This window comes from Lutjanus erythropterus, chromosome 16, assembly GCF_056507025.1.
Source record: "Lutjanus erythropterus isolate fLutEry1 chromosome 16, fLutEry1.hap2, whole genome shotgun sequence".
Taxonomy (NCBI): domain Eukaryota; kingdom Metazoa; phylum Chordata; class Actinopteri; order Lutjaniformes; family Lutjanidae; genus Lutjanus; species Lutjanus erythropterus.
Window position 1 is genome coordinate 17,043,934 of NC_139332.1, and position 18,533 is coordinate 17,062,466.

The 18,533-nt window shown below is 39.3% G+C and overlaps 1 protein-coding gene across 5 annotated transcripts in view; it reads right to left on the minus strand.

The window, feature by feature from the left end:
• Positions 1-18,533, minus strand: part of snx13 (sorting nexin 13) — a 36,270-nt gene that overhangs the window by 9,893 nt on the left and 7,844 nt on the right. For all 5 annotated transcript variants that reach the window (XM_084738679.1, XM_084738675.1, XM_084738676.1 and 2 more), the window contains exons 2-12: positions 9,053-9,165; positions 8,823-8,925; positions 8,559-8,648; positions 3,984-4,105; positions 3,759-3,877; positions 3,128-3,232; positions 2,929-3,017; positions 2,514-2,597; positions 2,230-2,368; positions 936-1,024; positions 618-717 (exon numbers count right to left, since the gene is read on the minus strand). In XM_084738679.1, the coding sequence (XP_084594805.1) occupies positions 618-717; positions 936-1,024; positions 2,230-2,368; positions 2,514-2,597; positions 2,929-3,017; positions 3,128-3,232; positions 3,759-3,877; positions 3,984-4,105; positions 8,559-8,648; positions 8,823-8,925; positions 9,053-9,165 (1,153 nt within the window). The remainder of the gene's footprint in view (positions 1-617; positions 718-935; positions 1,025-2,229; positions 2,369-2,513; positions 2,598-2,928; positions 3,018-3,127; positions 3,233-3,758; positions 3,878-3,983; positions 4,106-8,558; positions 8,649-8,822; positions 8,926-9,052; positions 9,166-18,533) is intronic.

Consider the following 18,533-nt stretch of genomic DNA (forward strand, 5'->3'; position numbering starts at 1 on the left):
GACACACGAGAGTTGGTCCAAATGGTGTTCATCTACAGTTGCACTTTGGCTATACCTACATACACAGTGAGTGGACCATAGCCTTTTGGCTGCTTGTCTTGCCTGCTGATCTTGTAACCAAAGGTCCATCTACATTCTACAAACATCTACACTCTTAAGTTAAATAGTTACTCGGGCCTTCCACTTTTATAACTTTGGTTGGTTAAAATTTTGGTGTTTTGGTGATCCAAATATATTCATTCTTTTAAAAAAAAAACATTTTTAATCGAGCATTTCAAGCAGGGCAAATGCTTCAATGAAAGAACCAGCTATTATGTTTAGGCTGTGGGCTCTTGCTCATTTTCCACACCAGATCTGACGTAACTTGGTATGACTCCTTGTTTGCACACACACGCACTCCATGGAAATCTGATCTGTGACCTTTTAAAATCTGTGACGAGGTCATGTGGGACTGAGGAGTGTACCTAATGAGGCAGGTCGGGGTTATAAAGTCTAGAGAAATGGAATAAGTTATGGATTATAAGGACGATTAACAGGAATGTTCAGGATTAAGGCCATGGGATGACTACAGTGACGTTTGGCACCCGTGGTGTGTGATGATGGGTTTCCAGAATTACCCATGAAGAACTGCAGGGCGATGTTGTGGATGAGGATGTGATCCAGTGGGATAACACACAGCTTGCCAAAGTTGGCTGCCAGCTTCAAGGCATCCACCTCCTACATGACACAGGAAAAGGATAAGCAAAGTCTGGTACAGAGATAAAACTGTTTTCTTAAACTAGCCGGCTCCAAAAGACTTCACTAACAAACTGACTTTGAGCGATTGCAGCTGAGACTTGCAAACGATATTTTACCATCACACTAACAAATGGTAATGTGTGTTTTTATTGGATTCTCTAGTGTAAGCAATACAAGGCTGTGCTGCAGTTTCTCACCTTGCCAGACTGCAGTCTCTGGATCCTGGTCTCACACACCTTCTTCACAAACAGAAGACTGTTAATCTGGTTCTTGATTACATTGATGTCTGAAGGACAGAGAAACGAAGACATCATGGAGGAGAGGAAAACAAATCTTAATGTATGTGCTTTGTGCCTTCCCCATCACACTATTGTGTTTTTACACAAAATTGTGGTCCCTTTCAGCTCAGAACAGCATTTTTTGCGCATATGTGAACACTCCAGAATAACTCTGATCCCCCAGAAACAAACTGTACTAAGACCTTCTTGGGAGGAAGTCTGAGTATGGTTCTCCTCGGAGTCTGTATTGTGGTTCGCTTAACCTGCGAAATGCAAATACAAAGTGCTCCAGGTTCATGTCACCCTTCGTCATTGTATTTTAGCCATACAGGCTTGCTGTAAAACGATGACACACTATTGCACTGGAGCACTGGAACACACAATACTGCCTACTAAATGAACAATTAAGTATGTCACTACCAGCAGGGGGCTAGCGCTTCAATAAAATTTTGATTGATTGTTCAGCCCTAAGAGATACAATGCATTTTGAGGCTGAGTATTTAAACTCATGGCGCATACTACAAATTCTTGCTAATCTAATATACATCTGGACATTTCTTGTACATACAAAATCCTCTTATGAAGTTGAAACACACTACATACTCAATTTGCTGTCATACTTAGTATGAATAGTACATTAGTATGCAATTACGGGCACACTCAAATAGATGGAATCATGGCTGTTGGTAATGCTAGCAAGAGTAGTGGATGAGGAGAGTTTTGGTCCAAAGTAGAAATTACTGTACTTCTCCAGATATGGAACAAGGTACATATCAATGGCAACTGTTGACAATGCACAAAAACACTGAGGTTTTCCACTAATACTCGATTCATATGATAAGACCACACTGCAGTGCTGTGTTTAAGTATAAAACCTACATCAAAAGTACTTCACCACATTTAATAAAATGAGAAAAAGTGGAGAATTATACGACATAAAAGACACTCGCCCCTTTTACATGTGTATGGAAACACCTGTGCTCCAGGGACAGTGGGAACAGAACGAGGCCCCATCAGAGCTGAAGTGGACCAGGAAGAGAACCGAATACTCTTTCAAATGAACTGACAATATGAAGGCAAAAGAACTGAGTCCCTTTTCTGTTGATCCATTTCAGAGGACTGAGTTTGTTTTGTTTCGAAAGTGTCAAAGGTGAAAACAACTTTTTTCATGTGTGTGCATCTGTCTGTCAGTAAGGAAAAAGTGAGTGCCCACCATCTCCAGCTGTGTCCAGTGAGCGGAGGTACTGCAGCTCCTCCATCACCTTGTCCTTGACGGCCTCCAGCTCAGCAGGCTTGTCTGTCAGCTTCAGGATGTTCATGAAGGCTTCATAGTTACAGCTGGAGTCCCGGATCTATACAGAATCACATAAGTTTACACAGTCATTCTGCTTAATTTAATTTGCCTTCATGATATTTTACATTATTTTTTACAAAAAGTTGGTTCAGGTAACAGCTAACAGGCTGGAGGGATGGATGAATGTGAGTGTCGGCTCTCACCATCCAGATGACAAACTGGTTGATGTAGTCTGGGTCGCTTAGCTGATTGATCAGAGGAAGTAGCACACCACGTGCCAGCACCTCCTAAAAAAAACAAAAACATCAGACTGCATTTCAGGCACCTTCATAACAATCTACACGACAAACATACAGCCACGTGGTCTGATGCTGCAACGTAATCTATTCAGGAGTATAGTGTTGTTGGGAAATAATACTGATGGCTGGCAGCCAAAGTGGTAGCAGCATTTGGCCGGTGGCTCAAATGATAAATTAACAGCACAGGTTGTATGACATATTGTGTGACTGAATACGTGATTTTGCGCCTCATATTCACATCTCAGACTAGTGAAGTCATGTGTGTTGTGATCGTCTGACAGACTGTGTAAGTGAGAGTGTTTATCTTATTTGCACTCACCCTTAGGAAGTATCTCATGTTCTTGTTGTGGAAATCTCCAGGAGGTAGTAACAGATACAGAAGCAGCTCGCACAAGTCCCGAAGAAAACCTGACACACGCACACACGGCATATGTTTAGTCTTTACTAGGTGCAGCATTGAGTGGCAACACATTAGTGGGAAGAGTTCTTCATGACAGTGTGAACTGCAGTGCGTTTACCTTCTTCATCCTTGTGTGAAGTACACACCACATCTCGACAAATCTTCCTCTCCATCTCCACCTCGGCCTCAAAGAAGGAGTCCACCAGCTCCTCTGTTATGTCCCCTGTTGAGACATCACTCTTTTTTTAATCATTAAAATCATCATTATCTGGCTGTTTACTTTGGAATAATGTTTCTGCAGCACAATCATAATCATTTTGTAGTTTTTTTGCATTTTCCTCTTCACAAAGAGATGCGTTTTTTAAAGTAACCATATTTCACTATGAACAACACACATGTCCTCTACCAATACCAACAGTTTTTTAAGTTTGGATAAATGAGTCAAACACAATCAGACTGAAAGTTATGGTTGGACAGATCAACATCAAAACAAGTAAGTATTTAATATTTCTGGCATGACACTCATTAATGCTTCTGTTAGTCCTCCAAGCAAATGACCATGTTATCAATTAATCATGTTGTCACAATTGTATGAAATTGGTCCTTTGTCCCAACTCTAATTGTGGCATAACAAATTGGATCAGGCTGATATTCGGCTGTGGACTCAAAGATCTTCTGTGAACTAGGTTAAAGACAAGTTGCATCAACCGTGAGTGAAAAAGCAAGTGTGTACGAATGTGTCCTCTTACTTTGCTTGTCCTCTCTGTCGGCGAGGCGATCCTGGGCTTTTCTAAAGACACGTAAATGGGTGGCAAAGTCGTCCACCAGGCGAGTGGTGAAGTAAGGCTGCCAGTCCACCTCTTTGGACCTTGACACATAAAACACACACGATAATAATTTAGAACATTGGAAAAAAAAACATAAATACAGAAAACATTCAAAATCAAAACAGAAAACGTATGTGTGTCTTGTACCTTGTAGAGAACTGGACGAGGGCATTCTGTAGCGTCTGTCTGATCTCCAATAAGAAGGACTCATCCTCGCTCAAAGTGTAGTACCAGTACTGGATGTAGTCTCTCAGAGCGAACTGGATCACCTGCAGACATACAGAAATTGGAGAGGGGGGAGGATTCAGCAAAGACAACCCCAACAAGCTGGATTGACGGGGGTGGAAAGTAACTGGAGGGACTGAGTTAATTAAATGCTACACAAGATCTGAGTGCAAAATGTGTAAATAAATCACAATTAAAATCTGTTGATTGTCAGAGTCTAGTTAAAAAAATCCAGAGAACAGATTACGCATCTGAGCAGTATGATTCAATCAAACCCACACATGAATCAATATAACTGTCATTATATGCTGACATGAGCTGCAGTGCGAGGGAGGATTTTGCAATGAGAATTCTTTTATGAGAAAAGAGACAATGAAAATGTGCCAGAAAAATCCAAACCACAAAATGTCTTTCAGAGAGCATGAAGCAGGTTAACATGATATCACATTTAGCGGTGCATGACCTGAAGGTTCACATATTCTGCTGAAATGATTAGTGTGCATTTCACAGGGAGGACAGGAGAACAGAAGCACCTTAGTAGAGTAGTTAAGTGTCATCTGACCATCACAAACTGCTGTGTCTGCACTTAACTCGACCAGCCACGCTGCTTTACTGAGGACAACATGCTAAAAGCTTGTTTTTTGCTGTTAAGTGTTGCAATGACAGGATGGGCTGGAGAGAAAAAAACTGTGGCCAGCTGAGAAAAGCCACTAAGCTCATCTTCCATGTGTGCAATCCTGACAGACAGTCAAACCATCATTTACAGCATCTATTTACAAATGTGTTAAGCTGTAAAAAATTCTGAATTAATTATCGACAGACTCACAGCCAGGATGAAAATATAACACGTCAGCATTGCAACAGTCTTTTCCTTTGACTTAAGCAACATAACGAGAGGAGCATTAGTGAGACATTGACAGTCAAACAGGACAGAAAGTTTCAGTTCCACTTTCTGTTGAGATGAAAAAGACAGACACAGTTACCTCCGTAGAAGGCCACAAAAACACATTATCTGCTCAAGTGACTTAAGTAACTGTTTTTTAGTAGCTACTGTACTACTCAGTGTAGAGATGTAAACACAGGTTTGTTTTGTCTGATTTTTCAGGAGAATCTGAGCAGGACAGGATGAAGTGAGAGAGACAGAGGGTCAAGCTTGCATTTGTCACAGCCCTGTGCTCGTAGGGCTGCATTTGTGCACATACAGCAGAAACACTCCTTTGCAAAGATAATTTCCCGCTCAAGACAGTTCTGTGAGCTCATATGACATGCACACACACCTGGTTTTCATGTATGCAGGATCTGAGATTAGTTAAAGGCCTTAGAGAGGGTCCGTTTCGTTTCTTTTTATTAGTATTTTTTCAATGCAGCCAACGCCTCATCTCCTTTCACTCTTCAAAAAAACCAAACAAACAAACAAAGCATTCTAATACAGATTGGGACATTGTTTACCATGGCAACGGTAGAAACTTTGATACATTCAGGTTAGTCCTAGTTAGAAGTAAAATTGACAAAAGTAATTTTAAAGACAACCAGCTTGTTTGATGTTGAGAGAGAAAGTAGTGATGCTTAAAGAGATCATAAATCAACGTAAAGACAACTAGAATTATCGCCTTGTGGTTGTATGCCTCCGTGAACCAAACAAGTTCCAGTTTACATCCATATCTGTGTAATATAAGTAGTGAAGACTGTGAAGGATTTTAACTAAAAGGTATGACATTTATTTTTTAATTACTATACTGACACATGTTATTCCAGTGAAAAATTTTGAGTGAGTTCATCTAGAGAGTATTTTTACAGAGGGGTAGAGATGACTGATAGAGACCTAAACATTATGATGCCATAGTGAAGTTGGCCTTTGACCTTTTGAATATAAAATGACATCACTTTATCATTTTACACTGTTAGACACTTGTGTGAAATTTTGTCATAATTAGTGTTTGAATTCTTGAGTTATAGCCAAAAACATGTCACGATGACCTTGACCTTTGACCCACAAAATCAGCTTATTCTTGTGTCCAAGTGTATACTTGCGCAAAGTTTGAAGAAATCCAATAAAGCATTCTTGAGATACTGCATTCACAAGAATGGGACAGATGGACTTTAGATCACATTGACCTTGAACTTTGACTACCATATCTGATTTGTTCATCTTCGAGTCCAAGTGAACTTTGTACAAAATTTGAAGAAATTCCTTCAAGACAGTTATGTGATATCGTATTCACAAGAATGGAACAGCCACCGAGTCACAGTGACTTTGAACTTTCGAATTTTGACCACCAAAATTTAATCAGTTCAGCCTTGATTCAGTCATGTGTGCCAAGTTTGAAAAAATTCCATCAGAGCATTCTTAAGATGTTGTGTATGGACAGATGGACAACACAAAAACATAATGCCTCTAGCAACCGCTTTTGCCAGCACAGAGGCATAAAAAAAAGAAATTAATAATTACATGCATTAACAATGTATGTGATCTATGTCTTCATACAGAATGTAGTCAAGATGGAGAGTTGCCAGTTTTAAGTGTGTGCCAGCAACATGCTTTGTCAATACTCATTAGAACTATTATTTTTCTACATATTTGGTCGATTACATTTTCATTTGTTGGAAAATGCATCTTTTTTGTTGGACATAATCCAGCATCTATCAGGTGACAGACATCCTGCTTGAGACTAATCCGATGACACACAACATAAGGAGCCAACTTCCTGTGAACGTGACACACTGAGGATTCAGTGTCAAACAGAGTGGTGGCTACTTTAAGGCTTGAGGCTGTGGAGCTGCTGACCTGGACCAGCTGATGGGTCAGACAGTGACTTGAGTCAATGTCCAAAAAGTCTGGAACGTTAGTATTTGTCACCCCGTCATAATCCTTTTATCTTCTCTTCTAAGCTGTTGTCCCATTATCACCTGTGCAATGCTTTTATGACTGCTCGTTCAGCTACGCCACGTCATAGCTGAGTGAAGTGTGCAGTAGGAACAGCACAGCCCACAGAAAGACTAAGACTAAGACTAAGACTAAATACAGTTTTAGAGAAGAAACTATCAAAACTTCATATCACAATATCACATATAAATGTTAAACTGTACTAAAAATGCTCAAAAAAGTACTGACACAGATTAAAATCATTTCACTAAGTTTTATATTGAAAACATCTTAACGATTTGAAATGGCATCATGGCCTCTGCAATGTCAATATTGTCATTTATGTAAAACAAACCAATGTTACATGCTGCACGTGTGTCTAGGAGACTGTTGCTAAATTTGGTTGATGCTGGACAGTATTTACTGTGAGTTTTTGAAAGCTTGGGAAATCAAACATGCTTTTAATGATAATTAAAATTTGAAATAGCAATGCTAATCATTGGGCATTTAAAAAGGTGATCATTTTATCCCGGTATGGGTCAACAGCACCACAAACAGCCGCCTCCAAAACAATCATTAAGTTCAATCACCAAAAACAATTTTAACAAATGATAGTAGATTTTTTGCAGGGCTGCCATATTAGACTGTATTTGTTTTATCATACTTAATATTGTGGCAACTGAGTGTAAATCAAAAATGTGTTTTTGTAAATCAAAAATGTGTTTTTGATTTACACTGTCAATCACTGTTTGTGATTCCACAAAAGAGGCAAGAAACAGTCCACTAAGTTGACTGCTTTGAGGTCTAATGGGATACCGTAATATACAACACGCTAATCTTGAGATGAGCAGCTGTAAAACGTAGGATTTAATTTCCTATACATTCCTCACAGTAAATTACTTAAAAGCTTTTATTATGAAGCTGCAAAATCAGGATGTCAGGTATTCACCAGCAATTTAACACAACTCTTATAAAGTTGAAAGTGAACTTGTAACAGTAACATAAAACAGATACCTGAAAGTACGAACAGTGATGCAGGACAGAGACTTCAAACTACAGAGATTCAGTAAGTGGAAGCTACAAAAGTAATGAGAGCTGAACACACAGAGACTTTTAAAAACATCTTTCTCTCTGCTCTCTTGTACAGACAGGAATGCAACTGTTTAAGGAGTCGACTCTCTATCTTTAGTTTTAGGTGGATTATATTAATAAATTATTCTTGTTGCGAAGCTTTTACTGCACTAACAGTAACATAATGTCACATCACCTGTCTCCCTTCTGCTATGATCCTTGTATGTGTGCACTGGTAAAGCACACAGAGAATAGAGAAACAAAAAGAAATGTGACAGAGAGCAAAATGCAGTAAGGCTCTCACATTGAACTGAAAAGGGAATTAACAAAAATTAAATATTTTGTGTCTTTCAGGGGGGTCGGTTGAGGAGTGTGAATGTATACAATTCACGATTAGGACAGATCATTGTGATTATTTATGAAATCTTTCATCTCTTGCTGTGAAAATGTACAATTCTGTGTTTTCCCAACTTGACTGTCAAAGGCGCAACATGCTGCTGATGAAGCTTTGACACAGGAAGTCACATACAAAGACACAGACAGACACACACAGACACCCCTACCTGTTGTAGTGGTTCGTCTATGAAACTGGAGCCGGTCAGTCTCCTGTCAATCTTTATGGGCTTCATCTCCAGCTTCATTTCATCCAATGTCTGAAGGAGACAATATGAAAGACAAGAAGTGAAATGTGAGCAATCAAATCAATGAAAACTTAAATGAACTATACGGTAACTGGCAAGCCGGCTTTGTCAACAAAGTGACTTGAATAACAGCTAATCAATTTGTTTGTCTAGGCGAGATCAAAATGTATGTTTAAGCATGTTTACCTTCAGTATACCAATTTGTGTGGGTGGCAAGTATGAATGCTCGCACTTTTCCAGGTGTTTCTCCGAGTTGATCTTTCCATAGAGCAGAGTGACCGCAAAGCCCCTGGAAAACAGAAGTGAGAATGAAAGAGAAACCGATCCATCATCCTCCTGTACAGACTGTTGTGGTTAATGTGAGACAGCATACTTATGCAAAGACATGACAAACTGTTTGGAGGTCTGCTGCTCACCCTCCAATGAAGCAGAAGATATAAAAAGCCAGGTAGAATATGGCAAAGGGTCCAAAGGTGACGAGGAACAGCACGACTCCAAGACCCCCCCATCCCCAGATGGACAGACTGGCCTGAAACACACAAACACACAACACAAGTTAAATACTCTGTGGATTTCAGCTTATACCTTAACCGGTCTGATGATAATCAGTGCTGATCAGAAAAAAAGACTCCTGATAAAGACATTTAAATCTTTTATCACTGACAGACTGAAAGACGGATCTGTTAACATGCAGACTAAGACTAGACATCAAATATATCTACTTTCATGTTTTAAGGCATCAGTTCCCTAAATAAAACTGTTTGGACTCGGCTGCACACTCCATTCTGAAGGAAGAATAACAATAAATCAGCAGCACTCCCTCCAACACACACTAAATCAGATCATCAGACAATTGTACAGTACAATGACATCATCCGTAGAGAAGAAAAAACACTGTTCTACACTTTATATGTTGGCGCAGGAAAAGATTATTTAAAAAGACACACTGTGGCGTGTTGCATTGTTAGAGAGTATCAGGCATAGACTCTGTGTGTGTGTGTGTGTGTGTGTGTGTGTGTGTACTCATGTCACATCCTATGGCTTTCCTGTTATTGTCAGTTCAGGAAACCAAGCTCTCATTTCCAGCTAGCAACTCTGTGTCCCAGTTTTCCACATAAGCTTTTCTAGTAGCTTTTTTTCCATCCCCCTACTATGCACATTACTACTACAGATGTAATTACTGCACATTACAACATAGAAACACATATATAACACCATAACACCAGCAAACTCAAGTTTAACTTTTAGCCGCTCAATATGTACATATATATATACGCTCAATAGTCTGAGAGAGGAGCAAGGCCAGGCTGGCAGACTGAAGGTACAGCCATACACTGCAGTGCTAATATTCTGTCACTAAATGTTTTTAAGGAGGCACTGCACACTTAAACATGTTTTTTAAGTTGTGAATTAAATTATATTACTGCACTGTGATGAAATGCATCAATGTTGGTTGGTTATAATATGTTTATTTAAAAAAAATCTGCATTTCATGGGTTGAAAATGGTTCAAAATGTCACCCACTAAATCATCCTGCAGCTCCAGTCGACCCCCCTCTCTCTCTCAACCCCTTGCCACTTTTTAGCATTTTTTCAAATTATGCAGTGGGTATAGTTAGGCTCAGTACAGAAATGCCTGACTAATTTTCAGGTACTTTAGGAACAGTGTCACAATTACAGGTGCAAGCTGGTCTAACAAAACCAGGTCATGCAAACCTTAGCAAAGTATTATAATATATCCAGCGTCATGAGATAATGTGAACAGTGCAGTTATCTACAAAGGGGTGGTTAAACATGACAAACGTGCACACTTTATAAAGGTCACACCGTGGTCATGGAGCCATGAGATAGAGACACTGACAGACACCATGATGATCAGCAGTGATGATGTTCAGCTGCCCTACATTCATACTAGAGTTACTTAGATAAGCAGCTCCACTGATGGAGCCAGATAGGGATGGACAGAGCTTCCTCAGGACACTCAAACATTGTTCTCTCTGCTACAGCACAGCCAACTATGGACAATCGGATAACACACATTAGACTGGCTGCCAACTGTGTCACATTTGGACATACAGGTCAGCCAGCCACAATGTATAGCTTGACCACAACACAGGGAGACTATTGAGAACCAATGCAAACCACCGATGAGGAATATGATCAGTATTTGTAAACTAGACTAAGTGCAACCTGTGGCTCTGCTAACATGCATATCCATAATTATATCTATTACTAGAAAATGCCTCAGACCCACTGAACACAGGTTGTTGTATACGCCTGCTATGTAGGACACACTGTTTAAGAATTTCATTACTAATCTAAGTACTAGTTTAATTATAAAAGCTTCAGTACAACATGTTTTGTTCAACATCAATTTTAAAAACACCCCCTGAAAATCTAGAGGCATTGCTGAACTCCTGCCAAAATGCACAAGCATGTCTCATGACTATGATGTCTTAATGATATTTTCTTTTGTTTGAACTCCCAATCTGGGTCATTTAATTTCATATATAAAAATCTGCAAAGGAAGGTGCATCATGTAATGAAAATTAAGTAGGGATGCATGATTTGGTAAAAAAGCCACATTGCGATTATTTTTGACTGAAACTGCGATATGCAATATAGTTAGTGGAAATGATCGATTTTGCATTACAACTGTCATGTTAACTGAAAAAAAAAATAAAATAAATTGTGATGAAGTGGTATTTATTGAGGTCTGTACCAAACAAACATGTTTGTTTGAAAGCACAGAGGCAGGTGGAAGTGTGTTTGCTAGCAATAATGCAATCAAGTCGAAACGTTCTGCCTTGGTCATCTCTGCCATTCTTTAAAAAAAAAAAAAAAAGTCATGGTGGTTTCAGATGCTCTGTTTGTCACTTTGTGCAGGCATAGTGAGAAAAAAGGCACTGACCTGGGGAACTGACAAATGGCTCAGCTTCAGCTGTGCGAAAACCTGACAATGGCTGACCAAAATGTTCTAACATGTCAGAAATTGATCCAAACACCAGATGACCATTTGGCAGCAGTTGATCTGTCCTCATTCCCCCCTGTGCACTGTATGGAAAATAACACCCAACAAAGCTGAAATTCATCCAAACACTACAATACTATAATGAGTTGTGTGGTTAAAAAACCATGCCAGAAACAGACTCAAATCAGACAGTGTATATCAAGCTCTAAGTAAACGCATTCCCAAGATCTCACAAAGCCCCAGTACTTGAACCTTTAATGCAAGGGAATAACAACAAAGAAAACTCTGATGTTGTCACAAAAAATATGGTCTACCTTTTTGTTTTGTCTTTTTAATTAACACATATTTAAATTATGTCATTAGTTACTTAAGTCTGACATTGGTAGTCATTGTTCTGCTAGCTTTTCTGTCTGGCTTTCCTTATCAGTGTGGATATCTCTATTCAAACCACTTTTGTTCATGGTGCTCCATGGCGTATGCAGAGCATGGTGGGTTACAATGAACAAAAGATCTCAATCGGATCAGGCTTCATACAGCTGATACGGGTCAATTTAAAAAATTACTTGATTGGCTCCAGTTCAGAGATCTTGCAGATCAGCTTGTGACATCTCTAGTCACCACACCAGCTGAGGACCAGCTGATTACACAACACACTGGAAAAATTAAAACCTGATGCCGATGGCTGTCAGTGAGGACCCTGCTGACCCCGACTTTATTTACTCATTGTCAACCAAACGACTACAAGACGGACTGAGCCCTGTCAGAGTGTAGGCAGACAGAAGACAGCAGAACTGGTTTTAAACATACATGTCATTACATTAATAGAACAACAGAATCTCTGAGTACGCCTTGGAATATATGACGCACAGCAGACAGTCACCTCACTTACAAACCTGGTTATAGGAGAAATCAGGTTAGAACAGGAAATTAAGCATGTGTGTTCACATGTGCTACAATTACTCTAAAGCCCTCATTTACATACAACTCATCATCAATAACCAGCCCCCCCTTCCATATTTTAATTGTACTTAAATTGTATTATGTAAGAAGTTGCAGACTGAAGGCTTTTCTTCTATTGATATATTGGCTGTGTTTATATAGGATAAATTATACAGAAAAAAGAACATTTATAGATTAAAAAAAGAGTTATTTTGCAATGATCCCTAAAAAGTTCTTAACACTTGTGACAAAGATATGTAACGGATGCAGGATATTTTAAGTTTAACCAGCTTATTACCAGGGTTATTTGTTCCAATTTCAGTCTTACAAATGAAATATTTTGGATAAAAAGAATTATGTTAATTTAAAAAAAACTTTTTTGATTACAAAGCGTCTCTAAATCCGTAATCCATATCCATAAAACCAAGCACATGGAGTTATTGCAAAATGTTGACTATTACCATAACTATACATGTAAGTGTCTCGGGTGCACGTGTACACACTGGTGTCCTGGTTGCAGAATGTGTCCAAACTGGCTCGACTACTTCGTCTTTCTCAAGTCGTAACAGGCTAGGACAAAGTCACTAATAGCAGGGTTATGACTCTGGGAAGAGAATAAAGCTGGTCAGAGAAAAAGACAATTGTTACAGTGAGCTAAGAGTGGTAGAAATACAAAGGAAAGCTTTTTACAGAGCACCCAACCACAAACTTTGACTATCTTAACTGAACTACAGTGCAAGGTCTGATGTTAAGGTTTTTTCCTACTTGTACTTTCCTAAAGTACTTCTCAAATCTACTTGCCCCATCTAAATTCCTACTTGCCCTTCCTAGGAGGTTCTTTTTCTGGCTGTGTGGTGCATACTTTCGCTCACAACTTATTTCTAACTAAAATCCATTGCCTGCTGACTATATAAAACACTACAAAACACTTCTTTCTTCAGTATTTATTAGCTATATTATAGCCAACAAAGAAGGGATAAAAGAGATAAAGAAATTGTAAAGAACATAGGGGGTAGGACCAGTAAAGTTTTTTTTAAACTTCCTCTTACCCCTGTTGAAGATGAACAATATTATTTATGTTCATTATTTGTCGTTAATGTGCTGTTGATGATCCTGTTTGTCTTTTTTCTTTTTTATAGCTTGTATTTATTTTATTTGTATTATTTTAACATGTTCAATAAACTTTAAACACAACTCAACATTACATTTAACCGGGAATTTGTAGAGATCAGTGCAGTCAGATAGGTGAAATGTTTAAGTGCTATTTCACAGTAATTAAATAGTACCGGTTACTAGGGTTGGGTGATTGGACAAATATTTCGTCTATCAATGATGGGCTGAATCCATTGGCGAATGCTTTTTTTGGCTGATTTTTAGAGTGATATTTGTCATTTTAATGTAACAGTCTGCAGAGTGACAGCCTCTGCTCTACACCATGCTCTCATCCAGCAGCGCAGTACACACCCACTCAGCCGACCATGAGCTGGGTGACGAGTGAGAGGGAAAACAGCCTGCAGAGTTGGCAATTGTTGAAAGAGTGGACAGACTAACAAAGGCTTTGGTGAATTCTACATGTTTTTCTGTTGAGTTCAAATTAAGTGTGTTTTGTGAGGAGGTAACAAGCCAATTAAGCTTGTCTTAGTTTGGTAAAAGAGAGAACATTGAATTCAGAAGGTGTATGGTTGTATTTCTCCATTTAAAATGGAAAATAAGTGTAAGAACATGTAATTTCTAGATGGTTTGTGAGTTTACTTTGTCTATTGGACGCAGTGAATGCATACATCATGCGTAACATACTGAATTCGCCACTTGTGCACATCTCCCAGCTGAGACCTGAGAGGAGGGGAGGTAGGGGTTGGGGGACAAAGATATCGCGAATCGCCAACGGATGGGCTGACAACGCTGTCCACGGAAATGAAAGACGAAAAACATAATAATGATAATAAAAAAATGATCTGAGTCGATGTTTGTCTGATCAGGCATGTCTGGGCAGGTTTTGCTCACCCACAGGTTATTTTTAGTTGTCCCAGGCATTCAGGCAATGTCAGACCCTGCTGTGTCATGAACTCTGACACTTTGAAGGCACAATACTCCATTATCAGCCACAATATTGTCACCATTGACAAGAAAACCAAATAAAACTCTAGGTATTGACTTTCCTGCCAACCTCGATGAACAGCTTGACCTGTAGTAACACATTTACTCTGTTTACCTTTCACCCACACAGTAATCAACGTTCAGAAGCTTTCAGCAGCTCAGTCATCACTGACACATTTATTATCAGCAGGCCTAGGCTACATGCTAACAGACTGTCTCACACACACGCACATGCACGCATGCACACGATAACAGTGTAGTAACTAAGTCTCATAACTGTGTGTTAACCTTAAGTAGCAACTGCTCATTGGACCTTTTTAGTAAACAACCAAGTGCACAGCACCAGACAGGGCTCAACAATAATGACTGCCTAGTGCAAGTAAAATGTCATGCCAGGCTAGTAAATCTGACTCATGATTCATGATTCATCATGATTTAAAAATCTTTGTATTTTAGGTTGTGTGTCCCTAAGAGTTGCTGTAGTGTTGTTGCCTCAAGTTCAAATTTTGACATTTTGGTCATTGCACTATGCCTCTATGTAATGTTTATTATTTCCTTATTAAAAGCAACTAAGTGTGGTGCAGAGACAAAGACCCTTTTAGACCCTGCAACGATATAATCATCCATTGCGATGGTTCACTGTGGACATCATCATATGCCGTAGACATCTCCCAACCCTAGCTGGCAGTAAATGTACAGTTTGGTTTTCAGTTCCTCGTTGAAGACATGCTGCAGCTTCACAAAACCAAAGCAAAGCTCCTGAGTGTGTGTCTGCTGAAATAACGTCACTATGATGATCAGCTCAGATAGTACTGCAGATAGTACTCGCTGGTATGTAAACCATTTTATACAAGTTTACACTAATACCATCATAATCCCATATACCCTAGTAAAATGTCAGGAAGGTGTGAAGAAATGAACGTACAAAAAAAAAAAAAAAGAAAGAAAAAAGATACCACCAAGCCTGTGAGCTACTTGATGTAAAGATGTAAAGGAGGAGGGCTGGGCTGTGTTATTGTAAATATAAATGATAGGGCAGATTTAGTACTAAATACCAGCATCAGTTTAATAAATAAAATAGCAGATTACAACCAGCTTTTTAGAACAGTATAGGAGGAAAAGTAAGGGGTTCTTATTTATAAATTTGCCTTGGTGTGAAGGCAGTTTTCCAAAATAGAAGAAATACTGTCCGAGCACATCCAACTAAAGGCATTCATTCCCTGAGAAAGTATTTGAATGTAGATCAAATGAGTAACGTAAGTCCAATCTGACGTCAATAGGACCAGTGTGCAGCAGACAGTGAATGTGGAGGCTATCAGTAGGGCTGTATGATGAGGCTGCGGAGGCTTGGCTCTGTAGGACAGATGATAACCGACACTCTTGAGTCATTACAGCTTACACAGGGTTTTAAACACGAACCATCTGTTCTAGTGATTAACACCCAAGCCCATCGGGAACGCACACATCTAAACATCTAGGCAGTTCCTTATGCAACTAAGACACACATAAACATGAGTGTAGCAATACTTTGAGTCTCCGAACAAGATGTCTGCACATGTAGATGGACACAGATGATTAGTTCAACTGATCACACAAACCCCGTGATGAGATGTGATCAGATAAAAATGAATACTTCTGTTACAATAACGGCCTAGGATCATGTACAGAAATATTCCCTTTTCAGTTCACTTTACTACAATGCTAAAATATCTTCAAAGACCAGAGTGTTACTTTGCTATTTCTTAACTGTATGATACCCAAAATGACAAATCTAGTCTTATACCGATATCAATATATTGATTCATGTTCTTGCTCTGCTTTCATGTGGCCATTTCTCCCTTTCTTGCTTTCTGTCTTGACTAGCAGCAACTGGAGCTATGCACAATCTAAATGTTTCAAAGCACTGCCACATAGAGAGGTAACTACTGGACGCCCTTGACTCCAGGCACATTCAGACATGCACACACAACCTCTTATCAGTGTCTTAGAGATTACATTTCCCAGATTTCTCTGTGCAACTCATACAAATCCACACTCAACTACACACATACAGCACTGTACCAGACACACGAGTGAGAAGAACTGCTCAAGGGTGGATATTGCTATTTTTGTGACCCATGCACAAGTCCGCAAGCGATAAGCTGCAGTCCCGATCAGTGCGGTCATTGGGCGAGAGGTTAACTCAGCCCATTAAAGCTCTCCTGTGGGAGATCCACAGTTAATGCTTGAGAGGGAGTGAAAGTGAGTGGGACTGACTGATCATGCTGGCCTAATCCACCAGGACCACCATAATAGAAAGAGCTACTATATTAGCCGTAGGATTAAGTCTCTAGAATGAAAAGAGTGCAGAAGTCAAAGTCGGCAATTAAAGAATTGCTCCAGTAATGGTGTTTAATTTCCAGAGATGACCAGAAGAATGTCCCGTATTGTCTTGTAAAAATGAGACCTGAAATTGTCTGGATTATAAGAATATGTAGGGCTGGGTAAGGTTTAAAAACATTACTGATACTGATATCTAGCTTTGATACTGGCTCCTGAACAATACTTTTTTCAATGCCAATTTTATAAAATCCATTTTTAAAAAGGACAATTGCATGAAAAATTAATAAAAATTAATAGTGGTACAGAGTTGGACTATATTAAAATATTAATTGTCAAAAGAAACATGAACCTCTAACAATAATCCACCCAATCCAAAAAAGAAGAAGAGAATGACTGTATGGGTACTGGCACATTTGTGGTACTGGGAAATATTGGCAGAGTGACACCTCTTATTTTCTTCTGGCCCATGTCAACTCTCCTTTTACCTGTTGGTCTGCAAACAACACCATGCTTGCCATCAGAAACGCTCTCTGCCTCGTCTCCAGGTTATCTATCCCTACAGCATCAAGGAGAGGTTGCGCTGGGGACGATGAGGTGAACAGACTCACTGATGAGCTAACAGGTTAGCTGCACTGAATAGTTAACAAGAAGCACAAAGTTCACTTGATCCCCGTCTCTGGACGTAATGTTAACATAGTGTCTTTCCAGCATGCCTAACTTAAGGAAGGTGGATCACCAGCATCATAGAGAGGCAAAGTCACACCCCTTCTGAAAAAAATATGAACGTTAGTCTATGGCGAGAGACAAATAATTTTTTGTTCCTGCTTGAATTGTGCCATGAATTAAACGTGATATTTGTCAATTTAAAAGATAATTTTACAAACCACAAACACACTTTGTGGTAATTTTTTGTTGCTTAGATTAGATTGTTTTTTTTTTAGTTTTTTCGCACAATGGATGTCATCACCACCAACATGGCTGTCCCTTGTAACATTAGTTGGGAAACAAAAAAACGAGGAAGAGCCATTGCTTTATGACTATTTCCCAGAATGAAAACACACAGGCATCGTAGCTGTAGCAGCTAACATTAGATTTTGGAGAGAGGAAGTCAATGCATAACTTCTGTGACTTTTGAGTGTGTAGTCTTTATAATTATGCATCTTTACAGTCTGATACTTCAAATTTCACAGCAAACTGCAGCTTTCTTGACTTATAAAATTATCTTTTACATTGACAAACATGTGTGTACCTCATGACACAATTCAAATGGAATCAAAACATTATCTGTCTCTCGCCACTGACTACAGCTCATATTTTTTCCAAAGTTAGGTCCCATGGTGGTCCACCAAAACCGCTGTGACTTCACCTCTCTCAGCTTAATGACGCAGGTGAGATTAACTCTGAGGTATCAAAGTTTGGTTCAGACAGTACAATGACAAGGCATTTCCTTGTCCATGGATTGGCTGATGTCTTGCCAGAATCTCTAACCTATTCTGTCACCTGAAGGTGGTCAGCTTTCCACTGTCAAATCACTGACAGCCCACATGATCAAACGACACAGTAAGTAGA